This window comes from Nothoprocta perdicaria, unplaced genomic scaffold (genome assembly GCF_003342845.1).
Source record: "Nothoprocta perdicaria isolate Ctin4 unplaced genomic scaffold, notPer1 scaffold_57, whole genome shotgun sequence".
Classification (NCBI taxonomy): Eukaryota; Metazoa; Chordata; class Aves; order Tinamiformes; family Tinamidae; genus Nothoprocta; species Nothoprocta perdicaria.
The window spans coordinates 2,041,989-2,064,841 of NW_020455832.1; the positions used below are offsets into that span (position 1 = coordinate 2,041,989).

At 38.9% G+C, this 22,853-nt stretch overlaps 1 protein-coding gene across 2 annotated transcripts in view; it reads left to right on the forward strand.

Moving 5' to 3' along the window:
• The first annotated feature begins 4,815 nt into the window (after positions 1–4,815).
• KIF5B (kinesin family member 5B) overlaps positions 4,816–22,853 on the forward strand; it is a 28,309-nt gene continuing 10,271 nt past the window's right edge. For both annotated transcript variants that reach the window (XM_026048738.1, XM_026048739.1), the window contains exons 1-13: positions 4,816–5,161; positions 11,704–11,791; positions 13,439–13,512; positions 13,986–14,090; positions 14,501–14,549; positions 14,856–14,911; positions 14,996–15,083; positions 16,469–16,593; positions 18,063–18,167; positions 18,294–18,439; positions 20,071–20,219; positions 21,533–21,726; positions 22,453–22,521. In XM_026048738.1, coding sequence (XP_025904523.1) covers positions 5,036–5,161; positions 11,704–11,791; positions 13,439–13,512; positions 13,986–14,090; positions 14,501–14,549; positions 14,856–14,911; positions 14,996–15,083; positions 16,469–16,593; positions 18,063–18,167; positions 18,294–18,439; positions 20,071–20,219; positions 21,533–21,726; positions 22,453–22,521 — 1,374 coding nt within the window. In that variant the 5' untranslated portion in view covers positions 4,816–5,035. The remainder of the gene's footprint in view (positions 5,162–11,703; positions 11,792–13,438; positions 13,513–13,985; positions 14,091–14,500; positions 14,550–14,855; positions 14,912–14,995; positions 15,084–16,468; positions 16,594–18,062; positions 18,168–18,293; positions 18,440–20,070; positions 20,220–21,532; positions 21,727–22,452; positions 22,522–22,853) is intronic.

Sequence of the window (22,853 nt, forward strand, 5' to 3'; positions counted from 1 at the left end):
GCACACTGACTCTACTGCTGACTCAGGACTGTCTAGAGATAGAGCAGGTAAGAGAGACTACAGGCCACACAAGAGGAGGAACATAGTATAGCTGAAGGAATATTATATAGCTGGAGGAATATAGTATAAAGCACTGTGGCACCTCTGTTAGAAAAGGAAAAACTACCCTGGCATGACCGGCAGAGAAGACAGAATGAGAAAGACATGAATGGAGGAGACAAGAAAGTTGAACGAATGGTGACAATGTCAGGCAAAGCTCTGAGCCAGTGATCTTGAAATAAGGACAATTCTCGATGAAGACTAAATGTGATTAGAGCAAGGGGCAAGAAAGGCCATAGCAGGAGCTTTGCTGCTTTTGAACTAGCTGAGGTACCTGCTGGGCATTGGGAAAGCGAGACAACAGGGCATCAAGGGAAACCATGAGAGGGCTGGAGAGGCAGCGCAGAGCTACATCAGTGCTATTCACCAGAATGAAATATGGACGTGACTGAAGTTTACTTAGGATGAAAAGGCTTTTCAGATGTTGCCAGAAAGAGRTTAGTACCTGCCCCATCTGAGTACCTGCCTGTCTCTTCTCAGCTCCTTAGAGTGCCAGCTCAGCACTGTGGAGCCACAACTGCTGAGTAACGACCCAGAGCTGCTGCTTCCCACCTTGCGACTCAAGGTCACAAGGTCTGGCAGAATCCAGGCAAGAAAGGACGAGTTCCACCCAAGATTTTAAAAAGAAACGAAACCTCCTCACCGGATCTTTTGGAGAATGTGATCAACGAGCTTAGCGAAAATAAAACTCYAAAGAGATGGAGAAAAGGGTATGAAGAACACGATGGCAGACGCCGCACCCTGCGCTCGTGGCAGCTCTCCAGCTAATGAAGACTCTTCTGTTTTTCTGCATTCAGGGCACACAGCCATTTACGGGAAGACAGGCTGACAAGTCTACGTGAGGTCAGCGGGAGCTTAAGACAATCTAGAAAGCTCATTTTGAAGCACAGCTCCCCCAGTTTCTCTCCTGCCACCTTCCAATAGGACTGGGGTGTTTACCCTTGACAGGGAATTTTTTTCAGCATATGACATTAAAAAGGGCTTTAGCCTCGCAGTTTCAAACTGGATTCTCCAAATCAGCTGTGCTCTGTGTGTCTTGCTTGCTGTCACCAGCAGTAAATGGCATAATTTAGTTAATTCTGTGGATGAAAGAGCTAGAAGAGGGCTGGGATTCCTCTCCACCAGCAYTATTTCTGCAGAGCTTAGTAAGCAGAAATTAATAAATTTTTGCTGATAGATCATACATGATTTTCAGTATGAACAAGTTTCAAATTTACTAAGCAAAAAAGGAGGTATGGTCATCACTCCGACCAGAACTACACTTAGAAGTGAAGACACGTTTTAAAGCCAGCACGTGCGTGTGTGCTGAAACCCCCGCGAAATGGCGGAGCGGGGGAGCTGCGCCTGAGGCCACGGCCCGCAGGGGCCAAGGCTCCTYGGGGCGCCCGCAACGGCGCTGGCTGCAGCTCGGCCGGCCGCAGCGTGAAGTAAAAACAGGTTATTGTTTTATAATGACTCATATTTATGAGAAGAAGTTGATGAGCATCAGCAGCTGCATCCTCACTGCATGTTTCATCCTGCCAGGTCGCGCAAAGGCCTAAACTTGACTGAGACAGGAAATTCATTCCAACATCATATTGTTTGCTGAGGCAAAACTAAGCTTATTTCCTCATTTCATAACTGGATGAGACCTCTAGATTTTGATAGGATTTGACTCCGGTAGTATCTCAGGTCACTGAATTTCACCCATTCAACCTTCTGTTAATCTCAGTTTAGTTACTGAGTTCACCAAAGTGAGTTAACTGAGCACACTCAGTTTGTTTTTGGCAGACTTTAAAATGTATTTGAATAATCTATCTGAAATAAAATCTTGCTACTTTTAATGAAGGCTTTTCCAGTGTCAAGCAATGATACCAGACTTAATAAATTCTCTTGAGCCTTTATTGACAGAGGATGTTACAAGCAGCAAAGAATCTTGTATCAAGCAAACTAATCACTCATTTATCCTACAAATGGATTTGCAAATTCAGAACAAATTTGACTTGMAATACACATTAGACTCTCAAAAGTCACATGCTATATTTTTCCAGCTGTGCAAATTAAAACAAAAAAAGCACTTGTGTTTTTATCAGGAACGTTGCATTTCAACAACTGCAATCAACTGATGAACCTACAATCTCAGACTTCATTCTTTAAAGGGCAGAAGGAAGCAGCTTTCATTTGCTTCCCCACAAACACCTGTTTTAAATTTTTATTCAAATATGCAATATTCCTTTTAAGATCAAATCAAGATCACTGTCACTCTGCCAAAATAATTTCCATGGTTGAATACATCATTATCCAGGTAGAGTTTCACCGTAAGGGTCAGGTTTGCTAATTCCCTTTGCTTAACATGCTGATCTCTTAATGCCAGGAAAATATCAGAGGTCTAAAGGAACTGCAACTCGTAAAAGAATTTTTAGAGGATTACTGCATAGATCATAGATGAGAAGAAAYACGGTTAGTGAACTAGCAGAGATAAATTGGTTAGACAAGCTGCTTCTAATAAATGACATTGGTCTTTACTGAGAAACTTTGCCATACTTGTTTGTCAAATGAGTTATTTCTTCAGAAAATATATTTCCTTTATTATTTAGCATACTTTATTATTTATTATACTAAGCTGCAATACCAGATGGGAAGATTCTTTTTTTAATGAAAACTGATAAAATTTTCTTACCATAACAGATTGCTTTTAAACAATCTTTCCAATTTAATGACTGAAAGAGTATGGTATAGACAGGTAATTACATAAWACAGAAGAGGTAAGATAAATTTCCAATCAAAAATTTGAAATCAAAGAAATCCCTATCAAAGAATCTTCAAATTAAATAATTTTTGATTAAAATTCTTTTTCTGGAAGCTGGAAGCTCTTTGGGACAGTTTAAAGATAATCACGCCTAAGAACTTGCTTTTTTAAGAACCATTTTGAGTTTTTTTTTCTTTACCAGCTTGTTCTTACTCTGAGTACCATGTGTCAGCAAATGTAGCTAATGATATATCCSCTTTGGTTGTGGATAATGATAATGACAAGTTTCCTAAACAGACTGGGGCAAAGGATATCTCAGCAGTGCTTCAGCTGCGAGTAATAATCATGAAGTTGTTGATCTAGCAGATACGACTTGTTTTTCCTCATATGTTAAAGAAAATTAATTGAAAAAGTAGTAAATAATTTATGTCCCCTTCATAAAAATAATAACCTCCTGTCTCCGGAAGTGTGCAAGGACTCGAGTCCAGCAGCTGTACAAACACACGCCTGCCCACGAGCTCATGAACAGCCCAAGCAGGAGTTGAGCTAGACATAAAAATATATCTTGCTGACTGGGATAGAAATTCACAAATTCTAAAATAGAAATCAATAAAAATAGACTGCTCTCACCTTTTGAGGAGAACAATCAGTATGTTTAAAATGTTGTATCGAAAGCAGTTAAACAGGACTCTGGATGGGAGCCCCTACATCACGTGCTAGATGCTGTGGGGCAGCAGTGCCCCTTTTAGAGGCTGAGCATATAGCCAATATAGCCTGTACATATAGATACCGAWCAGCTGGGGTGCACTGGCAGGTGGGAACAGAAGTGTTGCTGCTCTGATCAAGGCAGCACAGTCCTGCGGAAGGTTTAACTACAGCAGAAAAAGAAACTTGTCACAACACGAGCTCAATTTAAGACGACTTAGGGCTTGCCTCATAACATCAAACAATGTGCAAAAGTATTATTTTCTTTTCAGTAAGGAAATAACAAAAGGCTGCAGATTAAATTTGATGATCACGTAGCTTTGCTGCCATGTGGATTAGCAAGGAGGCGTTTTGAAACAACATCCACCGATGCAAAGTGAAAACACATCCTCGAAACCCTGCCGTATGAAGGGCCTCAAAACGGGGCCGCTGACTTCAGGTGGTCCCTGTTAACATTCACAGTCATTTTTCCTCTTCCAGTGAAAAATGAGAATACTTTTAAAGCAATGTCTGCTATCTGGAGTCTTTACTAAAAGGTACTGATTTGACTCCCTCATATTTAATTCATTTCAAGGCCACGTTAAAGGTTTCCAGCACCGCGGTGACGTCTGCGGGAAGCTGGCTCAGCTGAGCTGTAAACTTGCCCTTTGGCCCATCCTGAAAGTCCATGTTACACCTGGAGGAAAGCAGGGAAAACCTTGAAAGTCTCCTGAGAGCCTCTGGTCCGAGCTGCTTGCAGACAACATCTCTCACCTTTGCACAGTCAGCAAGTTTCTGCCGGTGAGCATTTAAGTTGCACTTAACCTGTGCAAAGCAACACTCTGGCAAAGCACCRTGCAGGTCCTCACAATTTTTATTTCATACTTTTTATTTCCCCTTTAGTTCTGCCAAACAAAGGGAGAAAAGCTTTGTCTCGACATCCCGACAATGTCTCTCAACGGGAGTAGCACCGGGACCGGCCTTTATGGCGGGAACGCGGCCGCCGCCTCAGACACGCGCCCCACACCCCACGGCGTGAGCCCCGCCCCCAGCCACACCCAAAGCCCCGCCCCTTCTGACCCCGCCCCCTTATGGCCGCGCATGCCTAAGGCGGGTGTCCGCACGCGGCGCGTCTTTCTCACTGCCCCAACCGCCGGTTTCGCGCCTGCGCAGTAGAGCGCCCGCGGTCTCGGAGCTAGGACCGCGCCTGCGCGGCACCTCGGAGCTGAGGGGGCGGGGCTTGGGCTCTGCAGAGGGTGACGTCACCGCTGGCGGCCCCGCCGACGCGCCGGGGAGGGTCGGGCCTCGCCGGCTGCGGGCGCCGCCATGGCTGCCATATTGGGGAGGGAGTGAGCGCGGGAGGCGGCGGCGGCCGGGAAGGAGCCCGTCCCTTCTCCCTTCTCCCTGGGCGGGCACGGGGCCTCCCGACGGCGCCTTGCGCGATCCCTCCGAGCGGAGGCAGCGGTGGGCGGCGGCCGAGCGGAGCGGAGCTGAGCGCCCCGGAGGCGGTGGCCGCGGCCTAAGATGGCGGACCCGGCAGAGTGCAACATCAAAGTGATGTGTCGCTTCAGGCCCCTCAACGAGTCCGAGGTGACCCGCGGCGACAAGTACGTCGCCAAGTTTCAGGGCGAGGACACCGTCGTCATCGCGGTGAGAGGCCACGGCGGGAGGGAGGCGGGGGGAGGCCGGGCTGGGGGCTCGGATCCCGCAGGGATGGGCGCGGGGGAGGCGGGAGCCGAGGGGCAGCGTGGACGGGACGGGCGCGGGGCGGCAGAGAGAGAGGGGCGGGCGGGGGGCTGCCGGGTGCGGGAACCTGCACGAAGGCCCTGGCCGGAGGCTCGGGGCGCAGCTCGGGCCGTCGTGGCCGGGCCTGGCCCCCGGGCAGGCCCCGGGGCGCCCTCGGGCAGCGGGCGAGGTCGGAGAGGGGCGGGCGGGTCCCGCGGTGAGTTTGGGCCCCGAGTAAACGCAGCCCTCGCAGAGGGGTGTGCAGGGGCCCGCAAACTGCGGGGATCGCCAGAGAGGCTTGGGAAGGGAAAAGCAGCGAGTTGCCCCATCTGACTGGCGCTTTATGATCTATAAATCATTCATCGGCTGATAACTTCATGTAAAGTGGAATGAACTAAGACCGTCTGTTTTTCTACAAGTCCATAAGTCCATTTTAACCTAGGTCATCTTACAAGAGCTTTTACAAGGCAATCTAGATGTTCAGGAGCAAGGATAATTCAGGCCTTGCTCATATTGAGCCTTGTCATTTTCAGCTATGTAGTGGAGCTGCAATATAAAGTACAGTAGTTGACTGCCAGGTGTTCTGCAAACAAGCCCCCTGTTCCTGATGTTTGGATTTTATCTCTGCTAACTTTTAATCACTGCATAGAAACGCCTCTGGTTCTGCGTTGCTGCTTGCACTGCTTGGAATTGTCACTTGATTTTTCTGTGAATTTGCTTGTGTTATCCTCTTTCTTAAGGCAGCCACTACTAYCTTTTTTTTTCAAAATATCTGAATTTCAAAGAAGACATTAAAATATATATATATATAAAGAGACATTTTAAATATGACCTGCTGAACACTGCTGCTTTATTCTATTTGAATTCCACTGATTTTGCAAATAACATGTGGAATTCCTCTAGCTGCAAGAAAGCTAGAGTGCTTGTGAAATGAGGGCATTTGGGCCACTTTCAGCTGACAGGTTGTTATCATGGAATAGATCTTTTCTGACAGAGGTTATACAGGTAAACTCCACAGCCTAAGCTGGAACCAAAGTAGGAGCTGGAAAATTTAACTAGAACAAACGATCTCATTCCGTTAGTGAGTAGCCATGAATTGAGATGGTGTATTTTCTGTTTAAAATCCAGGATTAAGTTCACAAACATTTATTTTTTTCCCCTCTTTAAGAAAAAAAAAMMRRAAAAAAATAATTAAATGATGCATTTTTCCGCATCTTGTTTCTTTCAGTAGTTCCCAAGCTAAATTACAGCTATTTCTAGTGAAATAAACCTCAAATAACGGAAAGAAGGATAATTTGGAGTGAACTTAAAATATTTCTGTTCTGTATTGCAGTTGAATAGAATCTTCTGCATTTTTRTCTCTGTTCTGCTTCTCACAGTTACAGTTCTTTACAGTTTATTTTTTAAGTAATTTGCTAGCAAACATTGAGACTAGCATTGCTCATTGTTTGCAAGTTGAAGTTTCTATAGCTTTAAAAACTCTTTAGAACGTCTAGAGTTGGGCTGGGCTCTCACTAAATCCCTATAGAATAATGTGATGTCATGCTTGTGAGGGATGATGCGGAGTTCTGTGCTGGGAATTGGTAGGGAGTTAATGTTTATCGTTAAAGCTGTATTTTAGTGTTTTCTGTGTGGGTAAAAACAAAACGATCTTCGGACCAAATGCAAGATTTGCTGTATCTGACCTTGAAAAAATAGCAGAAAACAAGTTACTAGATTACAGGAGTAGAGACAGTACTTGCACCTTTTTTTAATAACGGATTTACCAAGTGACCTTCCAACCCAAAGGTGTAGTTTAGCCAGCCACCTCATGCCTGTGTTTTGTGAAATTGTCACGGGGAGGAAAGGAACAGCCGTTCTTCTCATAAACAGTTTCTAAAAATGTTTCTCGGTAAGCTGCATGCTTGGTTGCTTACAGCTATCCATTAGGTTTTCTGTACTTGCATGTAATACTTGCAGACACCTATTTATGATAATTTATTTTTAATATATATAAAGTGTGTCTCTGCTATCACCTTTTTGAGCAACATGATGGAATTATTATGTCTCCTGTGTGTGCTGGGCCTATGCTGAAACATTGGAGGCTTCTGAATAATACTTAGATGTTGCTTGAAATGATAGGTAGGAGATGAAAATCAGGAGACAGTGGAAGCAGAGCTCGTGGCAGACCCTGTAGCAGATTTGACTCCCCTGATCGAAGTAGGGGAGGGAAAGCAGTCCCTGTAGCCCAACTCTCCTCCTCTCTTGGCTCCCTTGTGGTCTCTGAACTATCTCTTCTCCCTTCCTTTCCCGCCCCCATCTCTTCCTGTATAATTACTGGCATGGTTGTCATTCTGGACCAGTGAGTTGTTTTGATTTGTGATAGATAAAATACTTGCTTTAATTATAGTTGGTATAGAGCAGCAATCTGAGTGGGCAAGTGCTGTTGGCCTGTTCTAAARTGCAGGCTTTGGAAAGCGGCTGTTGCTTTACAGGGTGCCACTTTTACCTTGTCCTTTTAAAATTCTGATTATTAATCAAAGGTAATCTCTTTCCATTTTAACACTTTAACAAAAAGAGCCATTAAATAATTTTTAACAATATGGAAGTTTTGTTAAAATAGCTAATTCACTCATGGGGCTCACTATGGATATATGAGCCTTGTATATCAAGAGGTTGATGCTGTTGGACAAGCAGGTAAAAGAGGCTTACTTCAGGATTTCAGTGTGGCTCAACAAGCTTATAAAATAGGTCCTTTATTTTTTAAAACTGCTGGTGGCTGGGTAGATTGATAGCTCTGCTTAAAGTATCTGTACTTTTTTTTTTTTTTTTTTTTACATCTTTCCCTAGTCTTGCTCATCATACAGCTGTCCAAAAGAGATGTAATTCAAAGCAGTCCCGCTTAACCGTTTCAGACAGCAGCCTAAACTGAAATCAGCACCGTCAAATGCCTGAAATGACAAGGCACTCTGGGTGTTGATGCACAAATGGGCAGTGTCCTCCTTTCCTCCAGACTTCTAGCAAAGATCATAATGTAGTCTTTTCTCAAGAAAAACTCTTGACTATCTGCCTGTATTTTAGGGTGTGTTTAGAGATGTGTTTTCTGTACTTCAGACAAGTCTCATACTCTTGACAGAGACTGTTTTGCTTTCTTTTCTTTCATTTCCTTTATAAGGTGTTACAGGATAATAGAGGAAAGCACAACTTGGTTTAAGCTGTCTTTAGAATCTAGTTAAAGAAGATCACTTGTTTTTACCRCAGCTTTTTGCAGATTATTCAAAAGAAAATGTAACCTGTGTATTGCAGAAAGATACAAAAGTACAAGTGCACGGAACAAGGTGCATTCTTAAACAAGAGTTCTTGATGTTATTTTACTAGAGGGAAGGATTTTTAGCGGTGTGTTTCTGCTTGATTCTTAAAGTGAAACTTTAGGCATAAACTGGAAGTTGTTGTAGCCTGTAGCTGAAGTGCTTGTCTTCTTTCAGTGTTACTTTTTTTCGATCTGCAGCCCAGAATAGTAGGTAGTAGAAGTGACACTACCTCACTTTTGCAGACYGCAGTCATTTTGCTTGGATCTATTGTTCTTGCAGTTCTAACATAATRCCTCATGGTTATTCTTAGGGAAGAAAAGGCATCTGATTGTCAAAAAAGTATCTTTCTTTACTTGAATCTTTCTTACTTAATCTCTTAAAGGTAATGGCCAGGTTTTCTGGGACAGGGTAATTGTGTAAGTTTGGGTTTGGTTTTGTCTGCATCAGAAAGTAGACTGTAAGAGAAGTGATAAGACATAGCATTGCAGGTGCCAAAAAAAACATACTGAGTGTACTGAGTGGGAATAACCTTTCTTAAACATAATTATCATAGTTATCGTGGAAGACRCTGGACTAAACCCACTTGGCTAGATATTCAGTGATGATGGAAAAGGGACAGTCGCTAATGTGGATTCTCACAAATGTGATAAACAAGTGTGCTGTGGGTGGGGAGCAGTGCTTAATTAGGTTTTTGAGAGCTTTGAAGTTGCATTCCAGCTTTATCTGGAAAGGGATGATATTGAGGGCGTCTTGATGAATTCACTGTGTTTTTTTTCCCCTGTATGGAATGGAGATGTTACAAGTGGTATGAAGGGGACTCTAGTAATTTTGTGGTATGCTGGCTGCAGTTATTATTTGAGGGTAATTGGAGTTTGTCATGTGCCTACCAGCTTTCACTGTATAAATAAACAAGATCAATTAAAGGCATTATGGCCTGAGTAAAGTTCTTACAGCTTAGCTTTCTGTTCTTACTAATCCATGACATTCATCATGTCTTCATCTATTCTTCATCTTAAGTTCTTCATCTTAAGTTCAAAGTTATTAAACTTTGTGAACAAATAGAGATATGTGAGATACAGGAGCAAAATTGAATTGTAGTATCAGGGCATCAGAATGCCAGTTGGAGAGTGGAAAATCTGCAAATATGGTGTGTTCAGGGAAGATAGTGAACATAATTTTGCTTTTACATAGTTATGGATTAATAGTTTTTTTCATCAGACTTTGCTTGGCAGAAGAATTAAAGGCATTCTTCCCTAAATGCTGTTGGAAAATAGATGCTTTTTCTAAACAAGGTATTCTGTAGCAGAAATTAAACTTTTTTTTTCCAAGTTGGATTTCTTTCGAGAAACTAAAAATCTGCTGTTTTAAATTAGCGATATTTTGCAATAATATGTGTGTACAATGTGTATAAATTCGTGAAAGCATAATACTATGCAAAATGCTATTTACAATTCAATGTACTTTTATTTCTCTGAGGAGGTAAAAATAGTTGTCAAGTTCTTCTGGGGATAGCAAAGATCAGATGTTGGGAATCTGTGAGAAAATGGTGCTGTTAATGGTTACTGGATGGAGCATGGACTCTGACTTTTCCCGCAATATTCTTGCAATTTGTAATGGTGAATATGATCAGCCTAAACACTACTATTTTTGTGCACGCAAATGGAAGAACTTGAGTATGTAAGAAATATGATGAATGTGTTGTATGATGTAGTTGACTTGCAGAGTATAGTGTGGCTGATTGATGTTTGTGTGGGTGGAAGCTTTTTAAAATTACAGCTGCTAGTGAGAAAGAAAATGTATGGCCAGCATTCTCTGATCTGCAGTGACTTACATTTTTATATAATGCATTTTCAGTCTTCAGCCTCCTACCTTAATGTTACTTGAATTGTTAGTTTCTCCTGGWGTACTTAGTCAATACAATGGTCTCGGTTCTTCCTTTGCAACTTAAGAATTTGATGTATATTTGAAGGTTTAAAAAAAAATACTAATTGAGAGGACTTGTGATTTCCCTAAGGTGAAAGTGTGCATTATCTAACAAACTTTAGGACCTTAGGGATGGTTTCTACCTGCTAAGTCTTGTAGTTTCTTAAGCTTATTTACACTCTGAATGCTGTAATGAGGTTATGTATCTATTTGTTTTATTTATTTATTTTCCTGAAGGGGAAGTCATATAGCTGGATGCAAGCCCTCAGCAGTTGGCTTTGTGTTGGAACTAGAAAGCTTTGTTTGATATTGTCTTAGACCTTACTAAAAGGCACGTGGAAGGTCAGCTTGGGTGAAGGATGGAAGCTGGACTGGCTGCTCTGCCAGGGGTGCTGTTTAAGAATATCCTTGGGGGGAGGGATGATAACTAAATTTAAATAAAATTGAGCACTTAACAGTTGTCGTGAGATTAGGCATGGGAAATGACCTTGGTCCCTTGTTATTCTTGACTATCTGCAAAAGATGCTAAATCAAGCTTCAAAAATGCTGCAAAAAATTTAACTTCCTAAAATGAGTATAATACTTCATATCCTAACGATTTCTCGCTTGTTTAGAACTGCTATAAAAATCTCTTGTATTTTAAAGCAAAAATCTACTACTACTGCTAATATCAGAACTGTTGCCTTTTGCGTCTTCCGACTCAAGTCTTTTGTGATCGATTCTTTTCCTCCAAAACTGGCACTTTCCTTCTGCTTATGGATAGTGTTTTTTGGGGGAGGAAGGGTGGACATAGTTCTTACGTGACTGCAGGTAATCTGAATGTTTGTTTGTTTGTTTTAGGAAGCATTGCCAAGACAAACATTCTGGATAAGTGTTGTAAAATGTTTTTAATAATATGAGTCTGCTGGGGTTATGGAAAGGAGTAAAGGCTTCTTGGGGAATATAGCCTAAGTATTAGTTTACGTTGCAACTCGGATAGATTGAGGTCATGTGGGAGAGTAGTTTTGGTAACCTCTGTATGTTGCACTTTGTAACCAAATATATTGAATTCAAGCCCTTGTTTCTGGGCAAACATATGAAGACTTTGGCAATGCTATGTGTATGCTTTTTTTCCACATTACTAGCGTAAAAGAAACTAAAACATAAGATATGGAGATGACAAAGATGGCTTCCAAAGCAGTATTCAAAAACTTCTCACTTGTGTTTCTAGGATTTGTCTTTTAAGTAACTCTTGTGTCTTTTCTTTCTTTCCAGTCCAAGCCATACATATTTGACCGTGTATTCCAGTCAAACACATCACAGGAACAAGTATACAATGATTGTGCTAAAAAGATTGTCAAAGGTAAGGTGGGAGAATAGCTTTTCCCATATGGCCATGCCTTACATATTTATTTGGATTTTGATGGTGAAAACTTCTGTTATTTTTTCTTACCTTGGTAAGACCTGGCATGGATCATAGCAGTGTAAAAATCTTCCAGTAATCTGGTAGATCAAAGAGCTGAAACAGCAGGTTTAGAATTCAGATATTTGTAATATTTCATAAATATTTACCTTCATGGTTTTTTACTGATTTCTGAAAAAAAGTTTTAAACAATTTATCAGAAATTAAATATCAAAGCCAACATTTCTACTTGAAAACAATTCTTCTGAGTAGTTTAAAAAAATTTTTTTTTGCGTTATCTGTTGTGAGAAAGTATTCTGCAGTTGTGTTATCTTGTTCAAAGGATTTAAGAAGGAAATTTGTAAAAGCATCTGTATCCTGGAGATATTTTCTAAGTTGATTTTATGTAGTTAAAGGATTAATATTGTGATGTGATTTTTAGCTTCAAATAGAAGTTTAAATATGAGTTTTGTGCATCTCTAGGATGTGCAGTTTCAAATCTGAATTGTCAAAATTGGCTTAGTAACTTCTAAAAATCAAGGTCTACAAGGCTACAAAATGCTACAAAATACTAAAAATACTACATTGCTGTAGTCAACCCACTAATAATTGATATTTTAGGGAAATTTTATTAATAAAAGGACAAGGAAAGTGAAAGAAAAGTTGATTAAATACATTTTTAATAAGAGAATTGTTGTGAAGAATCCATGCTACTGTAAGAATTTAAATCTTAAAGGAGTTAAGTAGAGATTAGGATTAGTTCAAAGATTTTTTCCTTTTTATTATTTTATTAGAGTAAAATTTTTTTTGGCAATTCAGAATTGGAGTTGACCATGAACTGCAATCCTTTCCCACTGCCTTCTTTGTGCTCCCCCTCATTACCGCATCTGACAAACTTTGTTTTTCCCTTCCCCTGAATGTGTGTTAGGCTGTGATGCATCTTGTGACAGTTGACTGTAATGTTGGTACACATGGATTCAGAGTATGATGGGTTAGATAAGACCTCCCCATTCAGGAGTAGCTTGTGGCTGTTTACAGAAAACAAAAGTTTGCTTTCAAGATGATAGTCAACAGTCACACTGGTAAACAAACACACCCCCACCCTAACTTTCTTTTTTGATRAAAAGGCAATCCCAAGTTGATTCATGTGCAATTTAAAATGCAACAGACTCTCCTTGTGGGTGAAGAGTAAGCTGCTGAAATTTATGGCATAGCCCCTTCTCTTAACAGTTATGCATTTGGACTTGGCTGGGAAGGCTGATGATACTGTAACATTCTTGTGCACAATTTCTTCCTCTTAAGTCATTGAAGACCATCTGTTGTTCAACCTGGCAGTTGTATTAGGACGTTAGAATTGGGAACAGAAAGGAATTGCTGAGTTAAAGGTCTAGTGTTCTGGTTGAAGGAAAAACTCCTTCAAAAACAGTAAACTTGAAATGTAATTACATCCCCCCAACCCGAAACCTACTACTGAGTTACTGCAGGTGGATCCATTCAATTGGTGATTTAATTTGCTGAAGCTTTTTGTAATTGTTTGCTTGAATTCTGTTACACTTGATGTTTCTGTAGAAAAAGAAGAACCCTAATGAAAATACTCTTTTCTTCTAGATGTACTTGAGGGATACAATGGTACAATATTTGCTTATGGGCAAACATCATCTGGGAAAACGCACACTATGGAAGTAAGAAATGTTAAGATAGTTATCTCTTACTGTCACTGATTTCCTCTCACCACAGTACTACTTTTCTTCTAGATATAAGATCTATCTGCTGTTTTCATCCTATATTTTAACTTTCTTACACTGCAATATTTGGATAACTAAAATGTATGTCAGGCCTGGAAGTGACAATAACTGTAGTCTTTTATATTTCAGTAGTAGAAGTAACATAGATTTCTGATAGTAGTTTTTCACTTTTAGTTGTCTGAGAGAGATCTGAGGCGCTTTTTTCTTCTCCTCTCTCTGTGTCTCTCTTTAGGTAAATACTGGGCTTAAGTGAATGATTAAGACTTTTTTTTTCTAATAGGTAAAATAAAAGCGTGACGTCTGATGTATTTAAAACTAGGTTGTTGTCCGTTGACTTTGTTTTGCCTTTGAATTCAACATCTCAAACAGTGTTTAATGTAATGTTTCATTTTGTATCTTTTTCTAATAAGGGGAAACTTCATGACCCAGATGGAATGGGGATTATTCCAAGAATAGTGCAAGATATTTTTAATTATATATACTCTATGGATGAGAATCTCGAGTTTCATATTAAAGTAAGCTTTCTTCATTGCTACCTGTTTAAGAAACTTGCTTCACTATTAAATCTGGAGGTAGTCTGTGGTTAAGTGTTTGTTTTATCTAGTCCATTGCCTGTAACTTGAAAAATCTAAATGAGTTATTACAGAAGTAACTATCTCTTAAAGAAGAATTAAGTTAACACTTTAATCTTGTTTCCATTAAACATTGATGGTAGCTATCCTGACAGTGCCTGTCAGTACTGATAGTACCTGAAGCTTTGATCAAAATGGCTGCTTTTTTTAAAGCTAAATTTTAGTTCAGCCTCTGATACATGAATTAGATGTTTTATGTAAGAAGTCTAAATCAAGTGGATTCTTTTTATGCCAAAGCTTTGTATTTTTGCTTTCTAATGATCTTTTTCCTCTGTCTCTTACTTACTTTTTAGGTGTCATATTTTGAAATATACTTGGATAAAATAAGGGACCTTTTGGATGGTAAGTCTTTGATTCATGTAAAAAAATTATTCTAGAGGGAGAGATTAAAATAAAAGCTTTATGATATGTAGCTATGTACTATACTAATAATAACCTTTACATGATATGGATGCATCAAAATAAGAAAGCATGGAGCTAAAATGTACAAAATCATTTAAACTGCACTAGCAGTTGTTTTCTCTATTTTGTATAGACAGTGTTGCTGTGAAATAATATCYCCACCTCCTGAGGTGTGTGTTGTGAGTAGCTAATTTCTTTGGCAAAGAGTTGATATGTACTTGAGCTTTAGAACTTTCTCTCTTCCAGTTTCAAAGACCAATCTTTCTGTTCATGAAGATAAAAATAGAGTTCCCTATGTAAAGGTGAGTGATAACCTGGTGTTGTTTTGATCTTTCATTTCTGTCATGTGCACTGTTTACTTCTGGCTTGTCGATATTTTTTTAAAGGGTTGCACAGAGCGTTTTGTATGTAGTCCAGAAGAAGTTATGGATACTATAGATGAAGGAAAATCTAATCGACATGTAGCAGTTACAAGTAAGTATTTACCCCTCTTGGCGTGTTGTCTGTTTATTATAGGCATTCAAAAATGGGAAAGACCCAAAAAAAAAAAAAAAACCCAACATTTTTTAAAGGCTTAGTGTAAGACGTTCCAGCATGTCTTTTAGAACCAACTCTCAGTACATTTCTTGTTAGATGTTACTCAGGCTTGGATTAGGAAGAGAAAATGATCAGTGATCAGTGGGGAGCTCTTGCCTGGGGTGAGGGGGGTGTAGTTGTGTGTTAGGAATAATGCCGAGTTCCGGTTTGTGGAATTTGCTCCAGTTAACCTGTGAATCTAAAAATAAGCCACTGTGTCTCACGTGCGCATTGGGTGTGATGTCTCTAAGAAGAAAAGCTGTCCAAAGGTGTATTCAGACACACTGCAGATCCAAGCAGCATCCCAGTGTCCTGAGTTTCATTTTTTGGCCTGGGGCAGACAAGTGGGTTTGCAGGAGCAATAACACTAGTGTCCATGTTTCCATGAGAAATGGGATAGTGGGATTAAAAAGGCAAAAAATGACAAGGAGAAATAAGATTCATGCACAATAATACTTCAGTTTTTGGTTGGAAATCTGTGAGCTGGGTTGAGGAGCAATTTGGTGTTTTGTGTTTGTCCAGTTGTTCCTTTAAGGAAGAGAACACACATTCTTTAAGAAAACATAAGCTTTTCCTTTTCATTTCTTTGGTTAAGCGGAAATAAAAATTGTCTTAAGGAAAGAATTAGTCCTGCATTTCAGCTTCATTACTTCTAGGTGGCACAGTACTGAAATGGGGTCCGGGCTAAATAATGGAGAAATAACAGAAAGTTGGATACAGAGACACTCTGTCATGCTGAGCATCATGTGTGGAATTAATGGACCGGTCCTTTTAGGTCTGTAAGGGATTTATGGTTCAAAGGAAGAAGAAATGGACTTGTTAATAAATTAAAACAGTTCTTTAAATTCATCCTGAGTCTTGTTCACATTGTGTGTTTCACAGCACAGGTGGCAATATGTACTTCAAGAARAAGGGGATGAGAGATGACTTAATCATCTAGTTTAAGCTTTCACAAAATTTCAGAAAGTGATAGACTAAATTTTAAAAGTGTGCTCTGGTGTCAAGATGCATAGTGAACTAAATGTGTGAAATCTACAGATGACATATTAACAAATCTTATCAGGGAGCTTATGTGGTATTAATAGAAGCCCAAGGGAGACTGCATTTTCATTACTCAATTAGGTGATCCTGGGTGTTAGTTTTGCTGTGTCTAATTGTACTGTTTTGTGAGACAGCTGTGTATAGTTGYGTTACCTTTAGATCTGTCAATTCAGTATAGGAAGATACTGTATTAGTTAATGTTATTGYACTTTTTTTGACAATTTATATATTTTGGATTACAGATATGAATGAACACAGCTCCCGAAGTCATAGTATTTTTCTTATTAATGTAAAACAAGAGAATACTCAAACAGAACAGAAACTAAGTGGAAAACTTTACCTTGTGGACTTGGCAGGTAGTGAAAAGGTAACTTTTCAYTTCTCTTTTCCTGTTTTGAAAATCTCAGATAATTTTTACATTTATTTAAAACACTTGAGCAGCCATCATCTCTGGAAGGTTTTTAATTCTGACTTCAGATACTCTCTCCTTGAACTGATTTGCGTTTCTGCAGGTAGTTTGTATGTGTGCAATAGGATGAAGCAATAGGCTCATTCTCAATATCCAAGAGAGGTAAAAACTATATGGGTATATTAGATAAGTTAGATAATAAAATCAGAGTGTTTCTGAATGTGGAGTATCTGAAGTTTTTTTATGTGGTGGTACCAGGTTTCTGAATTCTTATCAGCATTATCACAATKATGACAACTTTCTTTCCTGAATCAGTGCTTAAAAGAAGGAATGAAACATCATATTTTGTTTTGTTTATTGTTATATTAGTGTTATGCAGCTTTATTATACACTGTCATTTACTCCTTTAAGACCTGGATTTCTGACGTTGCCCTTTTAATCTTTCCTCCCGGGGCTTATCTCCATCGTTGTCTCCAGCTTTTTCAGTCATTTCTGCCTGGCGCTGCCTGTGCTTGTCATTGTTCTGTGTCTTTTCTGTTCTTTCTGAYCCTGTTCTTATTCTAGAGTATATTTCTTAGTGCTTGTCTCTTTTAATCGGAGTCAAACTGGAAGCATAAAGGCAGGATGAGCAAAAAGTTGAAAAAGCAAGTCAGGCTGCAGGTCTCTTTTCGGGGTACTTTGGTTTCTTCTGCTTTTTAGCAGAAATTCTGCTCTGTTCTGCTTTTCAGTCTTTTGAAATACAAGTGGAATTGTTTAGTTACAGACAGGATGGCATCTTGATGAGGAAGGCTATCAAAGGGGAATTACAGAACTATACATCAAACAACCCCCAGGCAGGAAAGTCGGGATGGTATGAGATGAGATTTCCYCCCTCAGTATCTTTTAATATCAACTTTGATTCTTAGGGCATTCATGTGGGTCAAATTTGCCTTCTAAAACCTGTGTTTTCAAGAACTTTTGTTAAAATAGGCTTGCTGCTTTGCTTTCCTGGCTTCTGGAGTGGCTTCTAAACAAAYTCTGTAAACCTTCTTATGAAGATTTATAGTTCTAAATTGGGTTGTGATTGATTTGTGGTTTCAAATCAGCCATTCTTTTTTTTTTTTTAAGGAATGAAACAACTTACGAAAAAGCTTCAATTTGTAGATGCAGGCTTTTAGCTATCTCTTTATGTTTYATAGAAAGACTTGCTTTCTAAGGGAAAATACTTTTGTTGACGTAACAGAAGTATCTCCAAATCCTGAGTTCTCTACGAAAATTGAAGGAAAAATAGAGAGCCTGAGGAGGGTTTTAATTATTCTGACCCAAGTTGTTGACATGTGCCTCTTGCATCCAAATTGCCTTTAAGGGGAGAAAGTTGTTTAAGTTTTGCATTAAATGAGAAAGGTGTTTCTGAAGATGCATTTAATAACTTTTGAAATGTTACCTAGGTGAGTAAAACTGGAGCAGAAGGTGCTGTGCTGGATGAGGCTAAGAATATCAACAAGTCTCTGTCTGCTCTTGGGAATGTCATTTCGGCATTGGCTGAAAGCAGTGTAAGTGTGCTCTTGGGATCTTTAAAGGCTTGCATTCAGTGTGCTGTAATATACAGAACTTCTTTACTGAGCTATGCAGTGTTGTGCATGGAAGCTTTAAATCCTGTTCAACTGTTTTCTTGGTAGACTTACGTTCCATATCGTGATAGCAAAATGACAAGAATCCTTCAGGACTCGCTAGGAGGTAATTGCAGAACCACTATTGTTATTTGCTGTTCTCCATCTTCATACAATGAATCTGAAACGAAGTCTACTCTTCTGTTTGGCCAAAGGTGAGTAAATGACTCGCAAGGTAATTCTCCCTATTAAATTTTCCTCCTTGTCCCTGTTAAGTGCCTTCTAAGATTATATTTCCTGCCTAACAACAAATTACTACTTGATGCAAGTAAATCTCCAAGAGTAAGCAAACATTGAAGGAATCTGTTTTTAATAAGCATATAACTTGAGATTGTAAATGCTAGTGATTATTTAGTTATATATTAATATATACAAATATGTTAATATTTTGCTCTTACTACCTCTAGAAGTAATTTTAGTAACTTCTCATTCTGTATGAAGTTGAATGTTCATTTTTCTTGCTCTAATTCTGCTGTGCACAGTTAGCACAYTAAGTGATATAATCCATTATATATTTTGTATTTAAATAATATATGTGAATATATAAATTTTATTTTCATATAAATTCTTTACATTTTTAAGGTATTTATATAAAAAAATCCTTAGTTTGTCTGGATCCTGAAGACAGTATATATTCTCAAGAGAACTGTGTATCATCTAGTCAAAATGAAGTTTAATRTAGAGACTTGGGAAGGGGAATCAATATTCTTATTTTGAAGTTGGAGGAGGGAGAAAGGAGGTACTCTACAGATAAGCCAAAACCTTTATTTGCAGAGCGAGCTTGCCCTCTGACAACCTTTCTTTAGTAGCTTGTTAATCTTATCCTCTGTTCCATTTCCTGTATTTAACTCTCTGAGTTAATATTTATGAATTCAATTATAAGTTGCACAGAAATTTTGAGGTACTCAGAACCCTGCTGCTCTGTTATAAATGTCTGAGCATAATTTTGTAGATTCTGAACTCTAGATTGAATCACTTTGTAACCTCTTCCAGTAAACTAAAAGCTCTCAGGGTTTTGCTTTGTTCGTCTCCTCTGTGTTAGCCTGCCTCTCCTGCTACTGTTCAACAGGAAATTCTTCAACTGATCTTTCAGAGATTTTTATTCTAGAAAGCATACCTTAGTCTGGTATATTGAATTATTAATATTTTAATAATTTTATTAACCTGCTTGTTCAGTTTAGGCTGAATCTCAGCCCATAATCCAGTAGGAAATAATATGCCTTTGGTAATAGCCAGTCACAATGAGACTTGGCAGAAAAATACTTACAAGAGTGATGAAGAGTTAGCTTCTGGCTAACTCCTGCTTTCCTTACTAAATGTAGATTATTGTGTCTGAACTTTGGCCTGAGCGCCTTTTTTGTTAAGGGAGGGTTTAATCGGAGCCTGTTCAGCATGAAATGATGAATTATTCTTTTAATCTGAAAGTATGTGGATGCTTTCCCTTGACCATTGCAAATATGTTTGCTAGGTGTATTAAGTTAAGCGTTAACCTTACTGCTCTTTGTTTGAAACGGTGGTGTCCTGACTTAAATTCTTTCAAGTGAATGTATCCAGCTCAGACAGCTTGGATTTTTTTCAGTGTGATCAGGGGTTGTTTGATAGTTACTTCTGCTAATGGTTGCATTGACAYAACTGAAAGAACAGTAAGTTGACAGGGAGTAGGAAGAAGCTGTGGAAAAGGTRGGAGTTGTTTACACGTTCACCTATGATACATGAGAGATTATATCTAAAATTCTGTACATCTTAAAAAGAACCAATTGTAGAGGTTCTTGCTCCTTCTCTGCAGAGCAAAGACCATTAAGAACACAGTCTGTGTCAATGTGGAGCTCACTGCAGAACAGTGGAAGAAGAAATATGAGAAAGAAAAAGAGAAGAACAAGACTCTGCGTAACACCATACAGTGGCTAGAAAATGAACTCAACAGATGGCGGAATGGTGAGGAAAAAAAACTGTTATGCAGACTTAAGYAAGGACATAGACACTGATTTAGACTCCACGATACTGAAAGTAGTTAAAAACTGTATGTGAAAGCTTATTTAGGATATTTAAAGCTGCATATCAGGTTGACATTGAAGCTTACCATTTTTCCCACCTTGAATTTCAGATGTGACAATTCTAAGTAATTGCACAGTGGGGAAAAATGTCTGAAAGTTTGTTGGCTAAGTTTTTAACACATGGTTAAATGGGAAGTAAATGCAGAAGTTGAACAAACAGTGCTTTTTTTTCTCCAATTCAAATCAGTATCATAAGAACCTGTCCTCATCTAAAATTATGTATCACTTTAATGGGCATGAAAAATTGCTGCCAGCACAGAACATGCACCCTCGCTTCTTTCTGAGTGTTTGAATTCTCTTGCTTTGCAAGATATGGCAAGGTAAATTACATGTGAAGTCTTATATTTGAGAAGAGAGCATAGGTTGTGCTTACAGAAGTAGATATAGCCTGGAGTTTGGCAGCTGAAGATGGTTTTGCAATCATGCAGACAACTTCTGCACAACCTCCTGCTGTAAATCTGGGGGGGGGAGGGAGACAAATCTTATTTAAATAATTTGAGTAAGATATAATTCATATTTATTGAAGTAGATTTGTACTCTTCCATTCTCCATATTCTTCCTCGTTTGGAGGTGGTTGAGAGACCGCACCTGAAAAGTTTAATTCTTTCAGAATATTGACATAAGATGCTGGAGTGTTGAAAAGAGCCCACAAAATGCTTTGTAGTAAAGTGCTAGGAATTTGGGCACTGCCAAGTGCTTTCATTAGCATGTGGTATTTTCTCMATATGAAGTTAGTGAAGTACTCTCACCAGAAGAGGCTTCATGAATGTGAAAAGGACAGCAAGTATGCATTTAACTGTATTATTTACTTACATTTTCGTCCAGTATTTAAATTGGAGGTAAAGCACTTTCACAGTAAATATGGGTCGCTATCAAAACAKATTTCTGAGGGGAGAGAAATGATTTTCTTTAATGTCTTCAGGGGAAGTTAGGATTCTAGAAAATATGATTTAATGTGGGATGTGAAGCTTACAGCAGAATAACTGTATGAAAATATAATGGCTGGTGGTAAATAGGGGGTCAGTCTGGATGATCTAACCGTTATTTTTTTGTCATGAAATCTGTGAACGTGGTGGTGGTTTAACCGTGGGGCTGTGCTTTTCCTAGCAAATATGCAATGCTTTTTAAGGCTAACTTTTTGAAAGGTAATCCATGAGTACCAARAATACCTCATAAGCGTATTTCTTATTTAAGGGGAGACTGTACCAGTTGATGAGCAGTTTGACAAAGAGAAGGCCAATTTAGAAGCTTTCGCAGTGGACAAGGACATTACTGTTRTTAATGATAAACCAGCTGCCACAATTGGAGTAACAGGCAATTTCACTGATACTGAGAGAAGAAAATGTGAGGAAGAAATTGCTAAGCTGTACAAACAACTAGATGACAAGGTACATTCTTATTTAATATAAGACCTCGTGGAAAAACATCTTGAGCTGCATTATCTAATACTTAATTTGCTACTCTGCTTGCTTGAACGTGTATCTGGAGTGCTTTAGTTCTAAAAGTCTGCTTAAGAGAAATGGCCTTATCTGGTGCTGAGTGAGTATACTGTCTCACTTGCTTTCTCCTGTCAAAAAATTGCCAAAAATAAACTTASCAGTAGGCAGAAAGCTTTTCTTTCATTTTTTTTAAATATTTTTTAAATATAATTTAAAAAAATAAAAGAGAAGGAAAAGTCTGTGAAAATCTTTAATAATATTTCTACTTATTGGGCATAGAACATTCCTGACAGATTCCTTGGAATAATATTGTACCAGAGTCAGGGAAATGAGTAAGCAGAAAACACTAGAAGGAAAAAGCTACTGTTTTTGATTTATGCATAGTTGATTTGAACATACTGTAAAACTTAAGCAATGCCCTAAGTTTGGAGAGAGAGAATCTTTGAATTTGTTTTTACTTGTTTCTTGGAAAGTTGGAAGAATTGAGAGGATCTGCAAAGTGTAGGTATAAGAATTTTGTCTTAGAAGCATAATATTCTGTAAGTACACACCAGATGAAGAGGCCAATGTATAAGCCAGTGAATCAAAAGGATATATATATTTTTAATTTTATTGCAAAATATGGGAAGTGGACTACCTATCATCTATTTTCTRTCATTGTTATTTCAACTATAGGATGAAGAGATTAATCAGCAGAGCCAGCTAGTAGAAAAACTAAAAACACAAATGCTGGATCAGGAGGAGGTGAGTTTGTCTTGTATCTTARTATTTTTCTTAATATAAAAATTTTTTAAAATGGACATGTTTTCAAATGAGTCACAGTTTTATGATCAGGGAGTGGGATGGCAGCTTATTGCTGTAGTAGTTCTCTSGTTCCTAACCTAAATGCTCTTCCTAGTCATTCCCCACTCCTACACCGTAGTAACGGAGCCAACTGCGTTTAAGCTTGTTTACTCAAGCCTCTGTGAAAATTGGAAACATTGCAGTGTTTTACATTTAAGCCATTGGCTGTTCTTTTCAGCCAGGCAAGCCAGCAGTTCGTCAAAATACCTCGATTTACTGAAGGTTACTGTGTT